At 39.9% G+C, this 21,503-nt stretch overlaps 1 protein-coding gene across 1 annotated transcript in view; it reads right to left on the bottom strand.

Annotated features, from left to right (window-relative positions):
- Window positions 1-21,503, bottom strand: part of LOC128635707 (alpha-2-macroglobulin) — an 806,957-nt gene that overhangs the window by 77,747 nt on the left and 707,707 nt on the right. Inside the window, exons 29-30 of the mRNA XM_053688833.1 lie at window positions 16,327-16,417; window positions 13,967-14,035 (exon numbers count right to left, since the gene is read on the bottom strand). Coding sequence (XP_053544808.1) covers window positions 13,967-14,035; window positions 16,327-16,417 — 160 coding nt within the window. The remainder of the gene's footprint in view (window positions 1-13,966; window positions 14,036-16,326; window positions 16,418-21,503) is intronic.

Genomic DNA, 21,503 nt, shown 5'->3' with positions numbered 1-21,503 from the left:
TGTCACCAAACTCATAGTATTTTTGTTGGGTTTTCAGTGCCATTTTCTGGTGTTCTAATGTGTGGATATCTTGGATGTCTTTTCTAGCTTGTGTCAGTGAATCAAGGGTAGAGCTATCTTTTGGATCTTTTTTATGTTTGGCTTCTAGTTCTCTTATGTTGGATAGGAGGGAAGAATATCTGATGCTTGTTTGTTTCGCCAAAATGGCTTTTTGTTTGATCAGTTCCCCTCTCAGGACGCATTTATGTGCTTCCCATATTGTGTGTTTAGGGATTTCAGGTGTGTCATTCAAAGTGAAATAGTCAGTCAAAGTGTTTTCAATCTTACTTCTGATTAGTTGATTATTAAACATGAAATCGTCAAGTTTCCAAATAAATGGCCGGTCAGGTACTGTGGGCCATTTCAGTCTACAAAGAACCGGGGCATGGTCTGACCAGGTCATGGGCAAAATTTGAGTACTCAACACTGATGCCAGTGTAGACTGATCAGTGAATATGTAGTCTATTCTGGTATATACATCATGAGGATGCGAGAAAAAAGTATAGTCTCGTCTAGTAGGGTGTAGGGTGCGCCATGTGTCGTGAACTGCAAGTTCCTCCAATCTACTATTGCATAGTTTAATTATTCGCTGTGGAGCGGAGGCCACTCCCCTGGAGGTGTCCAGTTGAGGGTCTAAAGGCAGATTGAAGTCTCCCGCTAGGAGCAGAGCTCCCTTCAGAAGGTCCAAAATTTTGCTGGTAAGTAGTGACATAAATTTGTGTTGGTTTTGGTTGGGGAAGTAGGCGTTAGCAAGAGTGACTGGGCGGCCATGCAGAGTGCCCACCACTATTAAGTAGCGGCCCTCTGGGTCTTTATCTATCTGCTGTGCGATAAAAGGCGTCGAGTGGCGGATAAGTATCCCCACTCCATTTTTCTTGGAGGTGCCGGATGCGAAAAAAGTGTGAGGGAATTTGGAGTGTGACCAGTTCGGTTCTCTACCTCTTTTGAAGTGAGTCTCCTGTAGGAATAGTATGTCGCAGTTCAACCTAGTCGCATCCCTAAGGAGATGTGATCTCTTTTCTGGTATATTAATACCCTTAACATTTAAGGACATGATGGAAAGGTTGTGAGCTGTTTGGGAGGTCATTTTGTGGTTTAAGTGTTTAGAAGTGCTGAGAATTCAGTGAGCAAGGGAGAGTTGAGGGAGTGGGAGAGAGAGGGGAAAAAAAAAAAAAAAAAAAAAAAAAAAAAAAAAAAGGGATGAGGGGAGGGTAAGAGAGAAAAGGGGAAGAGGATGGAGAAGGAAGGTGGGAGAGAGAAGAGAGATAAAGATAAGTGTAAAGTGAGAGATTAGTTTAGTGTAGGAACAGATTTTAGTAATAGTAGGGAAACAATAAAAAGAAAAACTTATACAATACCTCCAACCTATAGAAGAAAAGGATAGAAGGTTAGAGTAAAGTAAGTGTGGGGTCAGTATCTCCACACCCGGTCAATGAGTAAAATGCAATATATAAACTGAGAATCAACTTAGAAGATCTGAAAAAACAAGTGCAAATACAAAAACAAGGACAACATTTTTCGTAAATGAAAGGCCTGATAAACAACTACGCTTGCAGTAACAAATACAACAGTTAACCTATGCAGAACCGTGAGGGATGGGATTAAGGCTAGTGTGGTAGCTCCTTTTATGGGGAGTTTTGCTGCCTGTGCCAAGGTATTAAGTGTGTAGGGCCTCTTCGGGAGAGTCAGGGGTTAGCTCCCTCATTATTAGTCCCATCATCTCTAGGGTAAAAGCCCACGGGGATAAAGGGGATATTAGATATAGCCTCTTTATGAGCGAGTGGTGGACGGGGAGAATTGGGGCCCCAGCAATTCAGTTACATAGTGTAGTAGACAGGTTATAGTATGTATAGTGGACTATAGTATTGTATGAACGCTGGGTATTAGATCATAAAGGTCAGGATGCTCAAGGGTTATGGATATTATAAGCTAGTATTAACCTAAACGAGGTTACTGGGCATATATGAGATATCTTGCTATAGGATCAGGGAAACTAGGAGGGTTGTGCCCTCAAGTATCTATGTCTGACTAGTATTAATCTAAGAACTACCAACTTAATTATGTGATGGTGTGGGACATCACCAAGGACCCCTGGCAGTAGCAAATTCATGGCAATCTCCTTATACAGTGTACATTCATTAGATTACAGAACATATAAAGCCTCAATTTAGGTAGTTGTAATGGGAAAAAGAACCATCAACAATCAAACATTGACAGTCAAACCAGGCCATTTCAGGATACAGCATCTCCGGTGGCATAGTCTGTACAGTAGAGAAATAGTGACATGCTGTACCTCTGGAGTATTTGAATCTGGTGTTAAAGGATCTAAAGGCTGGAATTTTCAAGTGTCCCTTGTGCAGGAGGGGCCCCCAGAGCCTTGCGAAGGGAAGTCCTGAGAGGAAGCCCCAGAGGACTCCGGGTGCTGGATATTTATGTCAAGTGTCCTGCAGAACTCAGATAGGTCGTTTGGGGACCTGTAAATAGCTTGAGCACCATTTTTGGAAGCCATCAAACACACCGGGAAGCCCCACTTGTATTGTATCCCATTGGCTTGGAGTTCTGAGGTGATAAATTTGAGATCCCTTCTTTTCTGTAGCGTGATTAGGCTGAGGTCAGAGAAGATTTGTATAGGGATTCCTGCGTGGGTGAAGTTTTTGATGTTTCTTGCTTTTAGTGTGATTGATTCCTTGTCCTTGTAGCTAAGGAACTTAACAATTATGTCTCTAGGTGGGGCCTTAGGTGGGGGCCTGGGTCTAAGGGCCCTATGAGCTCTCTCGATAGGTATGTTTGGCGAATCAGGTGTGCCTTTCAGCGTGCGGAATAAGTCCTGCAAATAACCCTCTAAGGCCTTTGGGGAAACGGATTCAGGGGTCCCCCTTATCCTAATGTTATTGCGACGCCCCCTGTTGTCTAAATCCTCAACTTTTGAGAGTAAAAATTGGATATGTTCTTCATGGTCACTGAGCAGTTGAGAGTTAGTGGTAACTGTTGTTTGAAGGGTATCATGTTTGGCCTCTAAGGCCTGTACTTGCTGGGTAACCTGGGTTATGTCCTTCTTTATGTCACCAAACAGAGACCTCATTTCTGAAAGCACTTTATTAATGTCCTCTTTAGAAGAGATGGTATTGAGGTCGTGTCTTGTAAGGTATACTTGTTGTTGTGAGGTCTCTGTAACAGGTAGTTCATCAGCCATGTGAGTGGGGGAGGGGGGTCTGGAATCTGAGGGTTCTAAGTTAGGTGGTGGAACTCTAAGAAAGTTAGTGAGGCTTGAGGACTTAAGTCCTTTTTCAGGTTTATTGTTATGTTTCCTGCTGGCCATGTTGTATAGTAAATATTAAACCAGTGAGCAACCTGTGAGAGTGGCAGGTCTGTTAAATGATTCAGGCAGGTAAGCCTATATGGGCCCCACGTGGCTCTAGATAGTAGGGGTAGTGTAATCAGACTGCGATCAGTGGCCTAGGGCAAAATACCAGAGAGCCTCTGCTGTGTTGTCTGTCCCTTGCAATGTTATGCTATGCTCCGGGTTGAGAATTTAATATGAAGGCTGTTTTTCCCATGTAAGCTCCGTGTTGCAGGCGTGTGGAGCGTAAGGTGTGGGGCTAGTTTAGTATGGAGGTCTCTTACCGGCTTCCACTGCTGTTCATGAGGTCTCCGGTAACGCTCTCTTAGCCTCTGGGAGAGCCGCCATGTGTCCTCTTCTTCTGTGATGCGGTGCAGCCGCCAGCGGACGAGACCGCCAATGGCGAGGTTCAGAGCGAAGCGACTCGTGATTTCCCACACCGGGTCTCTGTGTGAGTGTGTGCAGTCGCGATGTCCTCAGAATGTAATCAGGGGAGCAAAGTTTGCTCAGTAGTCGGTTCGCCTCCTCCGTGTCGCAGTAAAGAGCCGATGCAGGTTAGGCCGCAATTTGTCAGCCTCGATGTGCAGGCACAAAAAGTACAGCTCCGAGATGTTCTCAGCCCCCAGAGAGGTGCAGGGTATTGTTGTGGGGAGATCTGCAGTAAAAGTTGTCAAATCTTAGGATGTTGATAGTGAATTATAAGCATTAACCGGGTGTGGAGCATCAGAGCCAATTTTTATGCTGCCATCACCCTGCGTGGCCAGGCTCCGCCCCCCGTTCTGTGTGTATTTTGTGTGTGTTCTGCGTGCAAATATGTGGTACAGCTATGGGGACCAGGTTCGCGCCTAGCTATGCTAACTTATATATGGGACGATGGGAACAAATTTTTTGGGAATCGTGCCCAGCTAGCGCGGACCTGGTCCTATACCATAGATACATAGATATATCCTCCTAACATGGAAGGGTTCTATGGAAGATTTGGAACATACTATCAGGGTAATTAATTATAACAGTTATAACCTAAAGTTCACATATGAACATAGTGTTAAAGAGATTACCTTTCTGGATTTAAAGATTGAGGCTATCAATGGGCAGTTAGAGACTTCCACGTACTTTAAAGAAGTAGATTGCAATAATTATATCCATCAAGACAGTTGCCATCACATAAATTGGAAGTCTAACATACCAAAAGGACAGCTCCTCAGACTAAAGAAGAATTGCTTAAACCCAATAAAATGGGAAGAGCAAGCCCATTTTATTGGGTTTAAGCAAGAGGTTTCTGGAAAGAGGCTATGATGAAGATAGCCTAGAGAGAAATATAAAAGAGGTCAGAGGTAGAGATAGAAAAGATCTCTTACAATATAGACGTAAAAATGACAAAATTGATTCTGCCAATGAATCACTCACCATTCCCTTTATCACTGAATACAGTGCAAACCGACACATTGTAGAAAAAATAATTAAAAAACACTGGTCGATTTTGAAGGATGATGAGATATTGGGAGAAAAGCTACCAACACGACCAAAATTCATCTATCGTAAACTGGATAATTTAAAGAATATTTTGTCACCAAGCATACCTAGAATTACACGACCCAAAACGAGGGATATATATGGTAGAGACATCAGAGGTTTCTACCCATGCCCAAACTGCAAAGCATGTGAAAGAGGTATTAAAATGCAAAAATTCACCTCATACAACAGTAAGATTGAATACCCAATAAGGGATCATATTAGATGTAGCAGCAAAGGAGTAGTATATCTAATACAGTGCAGCTGTGGTCTCCAATACATAGGGCAGACCTCTAGACCCTTAAAGGATCGGATAAGGAAACATTTGCTACAAATAAAGCACAAAAATATAGAAACCCCTTTATATAGACATTTTACTAATCATCATTTGGGCAATAAGAAAGACTTTAGCTACATTGGTATACAACTGGTAACTCCCAGTTGGAGAGGAGGGGATCAGGAAAAGAAATTAAAAACTGAGGAATCCAGATAGATTTTTAATCTGGATTGTCTATATCCCAGGGGTCTAAACAATAAGGAAGACCTGTCACATTTATTCAATTTGAGATAACAACATGCACACATTTATCTATGAAGTAGAGTATTCAGCCTTATTTTTCCATGTATCTTCATACTAGCTTAATATAGCTGCACACATACTCCCTAGTCCGTATCTCATTGATATAAAGAGTTGGACTATTAGTATAGAATATTACTCAGATTAAGATGGATTACCTTATTTACACTAATACATATCTACTTAAGCTACATTTGGTAAAATGTCACCTTTATCCCCATCCTTTATACTGGAAGTATCAGTTTTAGCAAATCCTATTAATCTAAATCTAGCTACTCAATAGTATTTTAGAACATATAAGGAACTATTTATTTCTAATGTAAAAAGAGCAAACCACCCTTTCAGTTGTTAAGCACAATCTTTTTTAATATTATTAACCTCTGTTAGGACCCATAAAATATAATATACATGGGGTTCTATATCTCTCATGGACTTTATATAAGTTCCATGGTTCTCTATACGTTTCATGTATGTGTATGCATGTACTTTTATGTAGGTTACTAAATATTATATATATATTTTATGCATGTTAGCATGTATTTTTATGCAGGTTTTTATATATTATATTTTATTGTATTTCACATATATATACTTTTTTTATATATGTTTTTTATATATATGTATTTTTATGCATGTACATTTAAACCAAGCTAACATCCATATATCTCTAGGACGATACAAAGACTAGTATCAATAATACCCATTCAACCTCTGAGATACTCATAAGAATCATAATAACGTGTTCTGAGATATGGAACATATTCACATATTGATTGAAACAGACAACCTTTTTATTTATGATTTTTATAATACGCAGTAGGACACTTTTCCTCTCGTTTACATCAATTATTAGAAATCCTTATACCAAGGAGATAGGAGAATGTCATACAAGACTTTTAAGTTTGACCCGGATCGCAAGCCATATGGCTCCTACATCAAGGATACCGGAAGTGACATAATTGGCTTTTGCGTCACTTCCGGTTTGACGATGTTAACCACATCTCCACATCTTCATCTTTTCTGTCCAACAATACTGACTAGAAGGACGAACAGGATCTCTAACATAATACACAATAGGTAATCAATAGCAAGATACACTGAAGTTTGAACACTATTATGATAACCGGAAGTGACGTAATTGCATATGGCTTCACTTCCGGTTTAACTATCATCCATACTAATTTTATTTTTGAATATAATGTGGGAGACAAATAAGTGAAAATAAGAAGCCCAATAAGATTAATAAAGAGCACTTAGGAATTATATACGCATTTACAGAATAAAGATTGTTGTGAATCATATGTTTTAGGAACTAAACAAAAACGAACTGAGAAGTATCACTTCCGGTTCAAAAAGTCAGTCATTTTTGGCGCAAATTAGAAGCGCAAATGATTGGCTATTTTACACTTTAAAAGAGGCTTATGTGACTTACCATAAGTACAGTCTTGATAAAGGCCTAAGGAAGGGCCGAAACGCGTTGGATATTTATGGTAAGCCTCATTTCAATCACATTCTGTTATTATTTAGCAATTTTGCACTATGTTGTGTTTTTTATTCCACAGTATTTAACTGGGAAACACTTTATCTATTTTTGATTAATCAGGAACTTTGGATTATTGCTAACTTCTTTAGGATCACATATTCCATTAGAACTCACCCAATTAAGGAGCACCATATAGTTTATTTTTATTTTTGTATTTTTCACATTTTTCATATTTTTATATTTTTGTTTTTACATTTTTTATATATTTTTAAATTTATGATATTTTTTGTATTTTTGAGACATCTTTTGCATACGATAGGATATATTGTATTTAGTCAAGACCTGACTGAATTTACCTTTATATTTGTTTTAATTTTGTTTCTATTTTTTAAATTGTCTTATATGACAGGTTACATATCACATGGATCCATGATTGATTTTATGATTAGCGAATAATAGTATTGAAACTGTTAAAATTCTTGTATTGCATAACAAATGTTTTAATTGTATTGCATAATAAATGTTTTAGTGTACACATATATTACTAATTGAATCCTTTGCCTTCCCTGAGGCGCTTCTTAGATGTTTCACTCTTAAAACATATTTTTTCGGGATATACTAGGTATCCTTACTTTAAGAAGCTACAAGGATTTGTTTATGGGGATAGTGCTGTGAGATACTTATCTCAAGTGTTCTGTGTGTGTTTTTTTTATGTCCTGTGAGTGTTCTGTGAGTGTCCTGTGAGTGTTCTGTGAATGTCCTGTGAGTATCCTGTGAATCTGGCCCTTATTGTGTGTGCAGACCTTTTGTAATGTAGCGCTTAATTACTGATATATACTGTGCATATATAAACATTTATTGTGTGTGCAGACCTTATGTAATGCAGCATTAATTACTGATATATACTGTGCATATATAAACATTTATTGTGTGTGCAGATCTTATGTAATGTAGCACTAATTACTGATATATACTGTGCATATATAAACATTTATTGTGTGTGCAGACCTTATGTAATGTGGCACTTAATTACTGATATATACTGTGCATATATAAACATTTATTGTGTGTGCAGACCTTATGTAATGCAGCATTTAATTACTGATATATACTGTGCATATATAAACATTTATTGTGGCCTAGATTTAGAGTTCGGCGGTAGCCGTCAAAACCAGCGTTAGAGGCTCCTAACGCTGGTTTTGGGCGCCCGCTGGTATTTGGAGTCAGTGATTAAAGGGTCTAACGCTCACTTTTCAGCCGCGACTTTTCCATACCGCAGATCCCCCTACGCCATTTGCGTAGCCTATCTTTTCAATGGGATCTTTCTAACGCTGGTATTTAGAGTCGTTTCTGCAGTGAGCGTTAGAGCTCTAACGACAAAACTCCAGCCGCCAGAAAATAGCAGGAGTTAAGAGTTTTCTGGCTAACGCCGGTTCATAAAGCTCTTAACTACTGTACCCTAAAGTACACTAACACCCATCAACTACCTATGTACCCCTAAACCGAGCTCCCCCCACATCGCCGCCACTCGATAAAATTTTTTAACCCCTAATCTGCCGACCGCCACCTACGTTATACTTATGTACCCCTAATCTGCTGCCCCTAACCCCGCCGACCCCTATATTATATTTATTAACCCCTAACTTGCCCCCCACAACGTCGCCGCAAGCTACTTAAAATAATTAACCCCTAATCTTCCGACCGCAAATCGCCGCCACCTACGTTATCCCTATGTACCCCTAATCTGCTGCCCCTAACATCGCCGACCCCTATGTTATATTTATTAACCCCTAATCTGCCCCCCACAACGTCGCCGACACCTGCCTACACTTATTAACCCCTAATCTGCCGAGCGGACCTGAGCGCTACTATAATAAAGTTATTAACCCCTAATCCGCCTCACTAACCCTATAATAAATAGTATTAACCCCTAATCTGCCCTCCCTAACATCGCCGACACCTAACTTCAATTATTAACCCCTAATCTGACGACCGGAGCTCACCGCTATTCTAATAAATTGATTAACCCCTAAAGCTAAGTCTAACCCTAACACTAACACCCCCCTAACTTAAATATAATTTTTATCTAACGAAATAAATTAACTCTTATTAAATAAATAATTCCTATTTAAAGCTAAATACTTACCTGTAAAATAAATCCTAATATAGCTACAATATAAATTATAATTATATTATAGCTATTTTAGGATTAATATTTATTTTACAGGCAACTTTGTATTTATTTTAACCAGGTACAATAGCTATTAAATAGTTAAGAACTATTTAATAGTTACCTAGTTAAAATAATAACAAATTTACCTGTAAAATAAATCCTAACCTAAGATATAATTAAACCTAACACTACCCTATCAATAAAATAATTAAATAAACTACCTACAATTACCTACAATTAACCTAACACTACACTATCAATAAATTAATTAAACACAATTGCTAAAAATAAATACAATTAAATAAACTATCTAAAGTACAAAAAATAAAAAAGAGCTAAGTTACAGAAAATAAATAAATATTTACAAACATAAGAAAAATATTACAACAATTTTAAACTAATTACACCTACTCTAAGCCCCCTAATAAAATAACAAAGCCCCCCAAAATAAAAAATTCCCTACCCTATTCTAAAATACAAAAATTACAAGCTCTTTTACCTTACCAGCCCTGAACAGGGCCCTTTGCGGGGCATGCCCCAAGAAGTTCAGCTCTTTTGCCTGTAAAAAAAAACATACAATACCCCCCCCCCAACATTACAACCCACCACCCACATACCCCTAATCTAACCCAAACCCCCCTTAAATAAACCTAACACTAATCCCCTGAAGATCTTCCTACCTTGTCTTCACCATCCAGGTATCACCGATCCGTCCTGGCTCCAAGATCTTCATCCAACCCAAGCGGGGGTTGGCGATCCATAATCCGGTGCTCCAAAGTCTTCCTCCTATCCGGCAAGAAGAGGACATCCGGACCGGCAAACATCTTCTCCAAGCGGCATCTTCTATGTTCTTCCATCCGATGACGACCGGCTCCATCTTGAAGACCTCCAGCGCGGATCCATCCTCTTCTTCCGACGACTAGACGACGAATGACGGTTCCTTTAAGGGACGTCATCCAAGATGGCGTCCCTCGAATTCCGATTGGCTGATAGGATTCTATCAGCCAATCGGAATTAAGGTAGGAATTTTCTGATTGGCTGATGGAATCAGCCAATCAGAATCAAGTTCAATCCGATTGGCTGATCCAATCAGCCAATCAGATTGAGCTCGCATTCTATTGGCTGTTCCGATCAGCCAATAGAATGCGAGCTCAATCTGATTGGCTGATTGGATCGGCCAATCGGATTGAACTATATTCTGATTGGCTGATTCCATCAGCCAATCAGAAAATTCCTACCTTAATTCCGATTGGCTGATAGAATCCTATCAGCCAATCGGAATTCGAGGGACGCCATCTTGGATGACGTCCCTTAAAGGAACCGTCATTCGTCGTCTAGTCGTCGGAAGAAGAGGATGGATCCGCGCTGGAGGTCTTCAAGATGGAGCCGGTCGTCATCGGATGGAAGAACATAGAAGATGCCGCTTGGAGAAGATGTTTGCCGGTCCGGATGTCCTCTTCTTGCCGGATAGGAGGAAGACTTTGGAGCACCGGATTATGGATCGCCAACCCCCGCTTGGGTTGGATGAAGATCTTGGAGCCAGGACGGATCGGTGATACCTGGATGGTGAAGACAAGGTAGGAAGATCTTCAGGGGATTAGTGTTAGGTTTATTTAAGGGGGGTTTGGGTTAGATTAGGGGTATGTGGGTGGTGGGTTGTAATGTTGGGGGGGGGGTATTGTATGTTTTTTTTTACAGGCAAAAGAGCTGAAATTCTTGGGGCATGCCCCGCAAAGGGCCCTGTTCAGGGCTGGTAAGGTAAAAGAGCTTGTAATTTTTGTATTTTAGAATAGGGTAGGGAATTTTTTATTTTGGGGGGCTTTGTTATTTTATTAGGGGGCTTAGAGTAGGTGTAATTAGTTTAAAATTGTTGTAATATTTTTCTTATGTTTGTAAATATTTTTTTATTTTCTGTAACTTAGTTCTTTTTTATTTTTTGTACTTTAGCTAGTTTATTTAATTGTATTTATTTGTAGCAATTGTGTTTAATTAATTTATTGATAGTGTAGTGTTAGGTTAATTGTAGGTAGTTTATTTAATTATTTTATTGATAGGGTAGTGTTAGGTTTAATTATAACTTAGGTTAGGATTTATTTTACAGGTAAATTTGTAATTATTTTAACTAGGTAACTATTAAATAGTTCTTAACTATTTAATAGCTATTGTACCTGGTTAAAATAAATACAAAGTTACCTGTAAAATAAATATTAATCCTAAAATAGCTATAATATAATTATAATTTATATTGTAACTATATTAGGGTTTATTTTACAGGTAAGTATTTAGCTTTAAATAGGAATAATTTATTTAATAAGAGTTAATTTATTTCGTTAGATAAAAATTATATTTAACTTAGGGGGGTGTTAGTGTTAGGGTTAGACTTAGCTTTAGGGGTTAATACATTTATTAGAATAGCGGTGAGCTCCGGTCGGCAGATTAGGGGTTAATAATTGAAGGTAGGTGTCGGCGATGTTAGGGAGGGCAGATTAGGGGTTAATACTATTTATGATAGGGTTAGTGAGGCGGATTAGGGGTTAATACCTTTATTATAATAGCGCTCAGGTCCGCTCGGCAGATTAGGGGTTAATAAGTGTAGGTAGGTGTCGGCGACGTTGTGGGGGGCAGATTAGGGGTTAATAAATATAACATAGGGGTCGGCGATGTTAGGGCAGCAGATTAGGGGTACATAGGGATAACGTAGGTGGCGGCGGTTTACGGAGCGGCAGATTAGGGGTTAAAAGTGTAATGCAGGGGTCAGCGATAGCGGGGGTGGCAGATTAGGGGTTAATAAGTGTAAGGTTAGGGGTGTTTAGACTCGGGGTACATGTTAGAGTGTTAGGTGCAGACGTAGGAAGTGTTTCCCCATAGGAAACAATGGGGCTGCGTTAGGAGCTGAACGCTGCTTTTTTGCAGGTGTTAGGTTTTTTTTCAGCTCAAACAGCCCCATTGTTTCCTATGGGAGAATCGTGCACGAGCACGTTTTTGATGCCGGCCGCGTCCGTAAGCAACTCTGGTATCGAGAGTTGCATTTGCGGTAAAAATGCCCTACGCTCCTTTTTTGGAGCCTAACGCAGCATTTGTTTTAACTCTCGATACCAGAGTTAAATTTATGGTGCGGCCAGAAAAAAGCCCGCGGAGCGTTAACAGCCCTTTTACCGCCGAACTCTAAATCTAGGCCTGTGTGTGCAGACCTTATGTAATGTGACATATAATTACTGATATATACTGTGCATATATAAACATTTATTGTATGTGCAGACCTTATGTAATGCAGCATGTAATTACTGATGTATACTGTGCATATATAAACATGCACTGTGTGTGCAGACCTTATGTAATGTGGCACTTAATTACTGATATATACTGTGCATATATAAACATTTATTGTATGTGCAGACCTTATGTAATGTGACATATAATTACTGATATATACTGTGCATATATAAACATTTATTGTATGTGCAGACCTTATGTAATGCAGCACTTAATTACTGATGTATACTGTGCATATATAAACATTTATTGTATGTGCAGACCTTATGTAATGCAGCATGTAATTACTGATGTATACTGTGCATATATAAACATGCATTGTGTGTGCAGACCTTATGTAATGTGACATATAATTACTGATATATACTGTGCATATATAAACATTTATTGTATGTGCAGACCTTATGTAATGCAGCATGTAATTACTGATGTATACTGTGCATATATAAACATGTATTGTGTTTGCAGACCGTTTGTAGTGCAGCACTTAATTACTGATATATACTGTGCATATATAAACATTTATTGTGTGTGCTGACCTTATGTAATGCAGCACTTAACTGATTTATACTGTGCATATATAAACATTTATTGTGTGTGCAGACCTTATGTAATGCAGCACTTAATTACTGATATATACTGTGCATATATAAACATTTATTGTGTGTGCAGACCTTATTTAATGCAGCGCTTAATTACTGATATATACTGTGCATATATAAACATTTATTGTGTGTGCAGACCTTATTTAATGCAGCGCTTAATTACTGATATATACTGTGCATATATAAACATTTATTGTGTGTGCAGACCTTATGTAATGCAGCATTAATTACTGATATATACTGTGCATATATAAACATTTATTGTGTGTGCAGACCTTATGTAATGCGGCACTTAATTAATGATATAAACTGTGTATATATAAACATTTATTGTGTGTGCAGACCTTATGTAATGCAGCACTTAATTACTGATATATACTGTGCATATATAAACATGTATTGTGTGTGCAGACCTTATGTAATGCGGCACTTAATTACTGATATATACTGTGCATATATAAACATTTATTGTGTGCGCAGACCTTTTGTAATGCAGCACGTAATTACTGATATATACTGTGCATATATAAACATTTATTGTGTGTGCAGACCTTTTGTAATGCAGCACTTAATTACTGATATATACTGTGCATATATAAACATTTATTGTCTGTGCAGACCTTTTGTAATGCAGCACTTAATAAATGTTTATATATGCACAGTATATATCAGTAATTAAGTGCTGCATTACAAAAGGTCTGCACACACAATAAATGTTTATATATGCACAGTATATATCAGTAACTGTGTGTACAAACCTTATGTAATGCAGCACTTAATTACTGATATATACTGTGCATATATAACCATTAAGGGCTAGTGGAGCGCAATCAATAGCGCACAGGGGGTGTTATGTTTTGTGTGACCTTGTGCATGAGGGGGAATTATACAAATCTATATTTTTATGCTAAGCATTATATTTTTGTATAATACACAAAGCGAATCTTAGCCGATTGTCTCTGACCTCATTTAAATACAACGTCACCAGGTCACTTTGCACCTCACTTCTTTGTATCAGTTTCTTTTCCTCCAGCTGTGGACAAAACATCAGAAGTTCAAAATCAACAAAGCACAAGAGAAACATTTCTTAAACATATTCAGCCCTATTAAAGGGACTTGATACCAAGCGTTGAAGCAACTGAAAGTAAGGCAGCAAATCTGTAAACAATCTGACTAGAATACAGGGAGTGCAGAATTATTAGGCAAATGAGTATTTTGACCACATCATCCTCTTTATGCATGTTGTCTTACTCCAAGCTGTATAGGCTCGAAAGCCTACTACCAATTAAGCATATTAGGTGATGTGCATCTCTGTAATGAGAAGGGGTGTGGTCTAATGACATCAACACCCTATATCAGGTGTGCATAATTATTAGGCAACTTCCTTTCCTTTGGCAAAATGGGTCAAAAGAAGGACTTGACAGGCTCAGAAAAGTAAAAAATAGTGAGATATCTTGCAGAGGGATGCAGCACTCTTAAAATTGCAAAGCTTCTGAAGCGTGATCATCGAACAATCAAGCGTTTCATTCAAAATAGTCAACAGGGTCGCAAGAAGCGTGTGGAAAAACCAAGGCGCAAAATAACTGCCCATGAACTGAGAAAAGTCAAGCGTGCAGCTGGCAAGATGCCACTTGCCACCAGTTTGGCCATATTTCAGAGCTGCAACATCACTGGAGTGCCCAAAAGCACAAGGTGTGCAATACTCAGAGACATGGCCAAGGTAAGAAAGGCTGAAAGACGACCACCACTGAACAAGACACACAAGCTGAAACGTCAAGACTGGGCCAAGAAATATCTCAAGACTGATTTTTCTAAGGTTTTATGGACTGATGAAATGAGAGTGAGTCTTGATGGGCCAGATGGATGGGCCCGTGGCTGGATTGGTAAAGGGCAGAGAGCTCCAGTCCGACTCAGACGCCAGCAAGGTGGAGGTGGAGTACTGGTTTGGGCTGGTATCATCAAAAATGAGCTTGTGGGGCCTTTTCGGGTTGAGGATGGAGTCAAGCTCAACTCCCAGTCCTACTGCCAGTTTCTGGAAGACACCTTCTTCAAGCAGTGGTACAGGAAGAAGTCTGCATCCTTCAAGAAAAACATGATTTTCATGCAGGACAATGCTCCATCACACGCGTCCAAGTACTCCACAGCGTGGCTGGCAAGAAAGGGTATAAAAAAATAAAATCTAATGACATGGCCTCCTTGTTCACCTGATCTGAACCCCATTGAGAACCTGTGGTCCATCATCAAATGTGAGATTTACAAGGAGGGAAAACAGTACACCTCTCTGAACAGTGTCTGGGAGGCTGTGGTTGCTGCTGCACGCAATGTTGATGATGAACAGATCAACACACTGACAGAATCCATGGATGGCAGGCTTTTGAGTGTCCTTGCAAAGAAAGGTGGCTATATTGGTCACTGATTTGTTTTTGTTTTGTTTTTGAATGTCAGAAATGTATATTTGTGAATGTTGAGATGTTATATTGGTTTCACTGGTAAAAATAAATAATTGAAATGGGTATATATTCGTTTTTTGTTAAGTTGCCTAATAATTATGCACAGTAATAGTCACCTGCACACACAGATATCCCCCTAAAATAGCTAAAACTAAAAACAAACTAAAAACTACTTCAGCTTTGATATTAATGAGTTTTTTGGGTTCATTGAGAACATGGTTGTTGTTCAATAATAAAATTAATCCTCAAAAATACAACTTGCCTAATAATTCTGCACTCCCTGTATATCACATAAACATCTCTATGTAAAAAAGGGAGATATTTTACCTCAGCATGGGGCTGATTAGTAAATTGGGTCTATTGCCGATACGGCTACTCAAAAACTATATGTATGTGCCTGGGAGACGAGAACCTACAGCTAATTACGCTACAGACATTCTGTATCTGCTTGTTGGATAAGTTTGTTTTTGTTGTACAGCAATAATTACTTATAAATTAGACAAAAAAGGGAGAATTTCTGCTTTAAAATAAAATAATAAATAAATATTAGTAACAAATAAATGAACAAATGAGAGATTACAAACTTTCTTGTGTTTTCCTCACAAATATATAGTATTATAATGATATAAATAGTATGTGTATGGTTTAAAAGATATAACATTTTTTTCCCATGCTGCACTTAGGTTTCTATCACATGTGGGTTTAGGGTTGAGGTTATTTGATGCATTTCTATTTGACTTAACATGTCAGTAGACATATGACTTGACTTGTATTTACACATTTTGAAGCAGACAATCCTGTTTTTATCTAGTTGTTTGTGTTATAAAAAAGCTAAACATTACATCCTCTTTACACACCAGTGTATCTTATTTACCGATTTGATGGAGCTCTCTACTGGGGTGTATCCGGATAACATTTTAACTGTGATAAGAGCCATATTGGAGCTTTCACGAGGACCGGTATATCTACAAGAGACAAAAGACATAGTATGAATTCACTGGTGCCGTATCTGCTCGGTCTGGCCCTAAGGATGAAAGGGACACACACGTTTACTTTACCAGCTATTTGATTTGTAAACCATGAGGGGTGGGGATTGTGCAGGTTTGGTTTCACATTTAACAGAACACAATGGGTGCGCTAATAAAGGTTGGGGTGCAACACCCCTTGTATCAGCCCCTGGATGTCAGGCACATCAGTTTGTGTAGAAAGGTATAACATATCAGATGACATGACTATAGGACCAAGGCGCTAAATCAGGTGACCTCTGTAAGCGCAATCCCTCACTCAGTATAGAAGTAATGTGTACAGACCAATTGGGAAGGGAACAACTTAAGGGATATTTACTTTACTTACTGGGAAGAATAAGGGTGTTTTCTTCTGTTGTGTGATCAGTCCACGGGTCATCATTACTTCTGGGATATAACTCCTCCCCAACAGGAAATGCAAGAGGATTCACCCAGCAGAGCTGCATATAGCTCCTCCCCTCTACGTCAGTCCCAGTCATTCTCTTGCACCCAACGACTAGATAGGATGTGTGAGAGGACTATGGTGATTATACTTAGTTTTTATGACTTCAATCAAAAGTTTGTTATTTTAAAATAGCACCGGAGCGTGTTATTACTTCTCTGGCAGAGTTTGAGGAAGAATCTGTCAGAGTTTTTTACTATGATTTTAACCGGAGTAGTTAAGATCATATTGCTGTTCTCGGCCATCTGAGGGAGGTAAAGGCTTCAGATCAGGGGACAGCGGGCAGATGAATCTGCATTGAGGTATGTAGCAGTTTTTATTTTCTGAATGGAATTGATGAGAAAATCCTGCCATACCGTTAAAATGACATGTATGTATACACTTCAGTATTCTGGGGATGGTATTTCACCGGAACTACTCTGTTAAAGGTCACTAATCCTTTTTAATAACTATTTATCATGTTAAACGTTTTTGCTGGAATGTAGAATCGTTTACATTGCTGAGGTACTGTGTGAATAAATATTTGGGCATTATTTTCCACTTGGCAGTTTTTTTGCTTTAATTGTGACAGTTTCGTTTCTCTTCACTGCTGTGTGGGAGAGGGAGGGGCCGTTTTTGGCGCTCTTTGCTACGCATCAAAAAATACCAGTCAGTTACTTTTATTTTTCCTGCATGATCCGGTTCATCTCTGATAGATCTCAGGGGTCTTCAAACTTCTTTGAAGGGAGGTAAATTCTCTCAGCAGAGCTGTGAGAATTCTTATAGTGACTGTGAATAAAAACGTTGCTTTGTATTTTTTATGTCAAATTTAATTATTGTTATTTTACTAATGGGAACAAACCTTTGCTAAAAGTTTTGTTGTTTTAAAGTTTGATGTTATAACTGTTTTTCAGTTCACTATTTCAACTGTCATTTAATCGTTAGTACCTCTTTGAGGCACAGTACGTTTTTTGCTAAAAAAGATTATAACCAAGTTGTAAGTTTTTTGCTAGTGTGTTAAACATGTCTGACTCAGAGGAAGATATCTGTGTCATTTGTTCCAATGCCAAGGTGGAGCCCAATAGAAATTTATGTACTAACTGTATTGATGCTACTTTAAATAAAAGTCAATCTGTACAATGTGAACAAATTTCACCAAACAGCGAGGGGAGAGTTATGCCGACTAACTCGCCTCACGCGGCAGTACCTGCATCTCCCGCCCGGGAGGTGCGTGATATTTTGGCGCCTAGTACATCTGGGCGGCCATTACAGATAACATTACAAGATATGGCTACTGTTATGACTGAAGTTTTGTCTAAATTACCAGAACTAAGAGGCAAGCGTGATCACTCTGGGGTGAGAACAGAGTGCGCTGACAATGCTAGGGCCATGTCTGATACTGCGTCACAGCTCGCAGAGCATGAGGACGGAGAGCTTCATTCTGTGGGTGACGGTTCTGATCCAAACAGATTGGACTCAGATATTTCAAATTTTAAATTTAAATTGGAGAACCTCCGTGTATTACTAGGGGAGGTCTTAGCAGCTCTCAACGATTGTAACACCGTTGCAATACCAGAGAAACTGTGTAGGTTGGATAAATACTTTGCGGTACCGGCGAGTACTGACGTTTTTCCTATACCTAAGAGACTAACTGAAATTGTTACTAAGGAATGGGATAGACCCGGTGTGCCGTTCTCACCCCCTCCAATATTTAGAAAGATGTTTCCAATAGACGCCACCACTCGGGACTTATGGCAAACGGTCCCCAAGGTGGAGGGAGCAGTTTCTACTTTAGCTAAGCGTACCACTATCCCGGTGGAGGATAGCTGTGCTTTCTCAGATCCAATGGATAAAAAATTAGAGGGTTACCTTAAGAAAATGTTTGTTCAACAAGGTTTTATATTACAACCCCTTGCATGTATCGCGCCGATTACGGCTGCGGCAGCATTTTGGATTGAGTCACTTGAAGAGAACCTTAGTTCATCTACGCTAGACGACATTACGGACAGACTTAGAGTCCTTAAACTAGCTAATTCCTTCATTTCGGAGGCCGTAGTACATTTAACCAAACTTACGGCTAAGAACTCAGGATTCGCCATACAGGCACGTAGGGCGCTGTGGCTAAAATCCTGGTCAGCTGATGTTACTTCTAAGTCCAAATTACTTAATATACCTTTCAAGGGGCAGTCTTTATTTGGGCCCGGTTTGAAAGAGATTATCGCTGACATTACAGGAGGTAAGGGCCACGCCCTACCTCAAGACAAAGCCAAAGCTAAGGCTAGACAGTCTAATTTTCGTCCCTTTCGGAACTTTAAAACAGGAGCAGCATCAACCTCCACTGCACCAAAACAGGAAGGAGCTGTTGCTCGTTACAGGCAAGGCTGGAAGCCTAACCAGTCCTGGAACAAGAGCAAGCAGGCCAGGAAACCTGCTGCTGCCCCAAAGACAGCATGAACCGAGAGCCCCCGATCCGGGACCGGATCTAGTAGGGGGCAGACTCTCTCTCTTCGCCCAGGCCTGGGCAAGAGATGTTCAGGATCCCTGGGCACTAGAGATCATATCTCAGGGATACCTTCTAGACTTCAAATTATCTCCCCCAAGAGGGAGATTTCATCTGTCAAGGTTGTCAACAAACCAGATAAAGAAAGAAGTGTTTCTACGCTGCGTACAAGATCTGTTAATAATGGGAGTGATCCATCCGGTTCCGCGGTCGGAACAAGGACAAGGGTTCTACTCAAACCTGTTTGTAGTTCCCAAAAAAGAGGGAATTTTCAGGCCAATCTTAGATTTAAAGATTCTAAACAAATTCCTAAGAGTTCCATCGTTCAAAATGGAAACTATTCGGACAATCTTACCCATGATCCAAGAGGGTCAGTACATGACCACAGTGGATTTAAAGGATGCTTACCTTCACATACCGATCCACAAAGATCATCACCGGTATCTAAGGTTTGCCTTCTTAGACAGGCACTACCAGTTTGTAGCTCTTCCATTCGGATTGGCTACGGCTCCAAGAATCTTCACAAAGGTTCTGGGTGCCCTTCTGGCGGTACTAAGACCGCGAGGGATTTCGGTAGCTCCATACCTAGACGACATTCTAATACAAGCTTCAAGCTTTCAAACTGCCAAGTCTCATACAGAGTTGGTTCTGGCATTTCTAAGGTCGCATGGATGGAAAGTGAACGAAAAGAAGAGTTCTCTTTTTCCTCTCACAAGAGTTCCATTCTTGGGGACTCTTATAGATTCTGTAGAAATGAAGATTTACCTGACAGAGGACAGGTTAACAAAGCTTCAAAATGCATGCCGTGTCCTTCATTCCATTCAACACCCGTCAGTAGCTCAATGCATGGAGGTGATCGGCTTAATGGTAGCGGCAATGGACATAGTACCTTTTGCACGCCTACACCTCAGACCTCTGCAATTATGCATGCTAAGTCAGTGGAATGGGGATTACTCAGATTTGTCCCCTACTCTGAATCTGAATCAAGAGACCAGAAATTCTCTTCTATGGTGGCTTCATCGGCCACACCTGTCCAGGGGGATGCCATTCAGCAGGCCAGACTGGACAATTGTAACAACAGACGCCAGCCTACTAGGTTGGGGCGCTGTCTGGAATTCTCTGAAGGCTCAGGGACTATGGAATCAGGAGGAGAGTCTCCTTCCAATAAACATTCTGGAATTGAGGGCAGTTCTCAATGCCCTTCTAGCTTGGCCCCAATTAACAACTCGGGGGTTCATCAGGTTTCAGTCGGACAACATCACGACTGTAGCTTACATCAACCATCAGGGAGGGACAAGAAGCTCCCTAGCAATGGTGGAAGTATCAAAGATAATTCGCTGGGCAGAGTCTCACTCTTGCCACCTGTCAGCAATCCACATCCCGGGAGTGGAGAACTGGGAGGCGGATTTCTTGAGTCGCCAGACTTTTCATCCGGGGGAGTGGGAACTTCATCCGGAGGTCTTTGCCCAAATACTTCGACGTTGGGGCAAACCAGAGATAGATCTCATGGCGTCTCGCCAGAACGCCAAACTTCCTCGCTACGGGTCCAGATCCAGGGATCCGGGAGCGGTTCTGATAGATGCTTTGACAGCACCTTGGAACTTCGGGATGGCTTATGTGTTTCCACCCTTTCCGCTGCTTCCTCGATTGATTGCCAAAATCAAGCAGGAGAGAGCATCAGTGATTCTAATAGCGCCTGCATGGCCACGCAGGACTTGGTATGCAGATCTAGTGGACATGTCATCCTGTCCGCCTTGGTCTCTACCTCTAAGACAGGACCTTCTGATACAGGGTCCATTCAAACATCAAAATCTAACTTCTCTGAAGCTGACTGCTTGGAAATTGAACGTTTGATTTTATCAAAACGTGGTTTTTCTGAGTCGGTTATTGATACCCTGATACAGGCTAGGAAGCCTGTTACCAGAAAGATTTACCATAAAATATGGCGTAAATACCTATACTGGTGCGAATCCAAACATTACTCCTGGAGTAAGGTTAGGATCTCTAGGATATTGTCTTTTCTACAAGAAGGATTAGAAAAGGGTTTATCAGCTAGTTCATTAAAGGGACAGATTTCAGCTCTGTCCATCTTGTTACACAGGCGT

This window comes from Bombina bombina, chromosome 7 (assembly GCF_027579735.1).
Source record: "Bombina bombina isolate aBomBom1 chromosome 7, aBomBom1.pri, whole genome shotgun sequence".
Taxonomy (NCBI): Eukaryota; Metazoa; Chordata; class Amphibia; order Anura; family Bombinatoridae; genus Bombina; species Bombina bombina.
The sequence above is the reverse complement of the archived record's forward strand: the minus strand, read 5'-3'. Positions and strand labels throughout refer to the sequence as shown.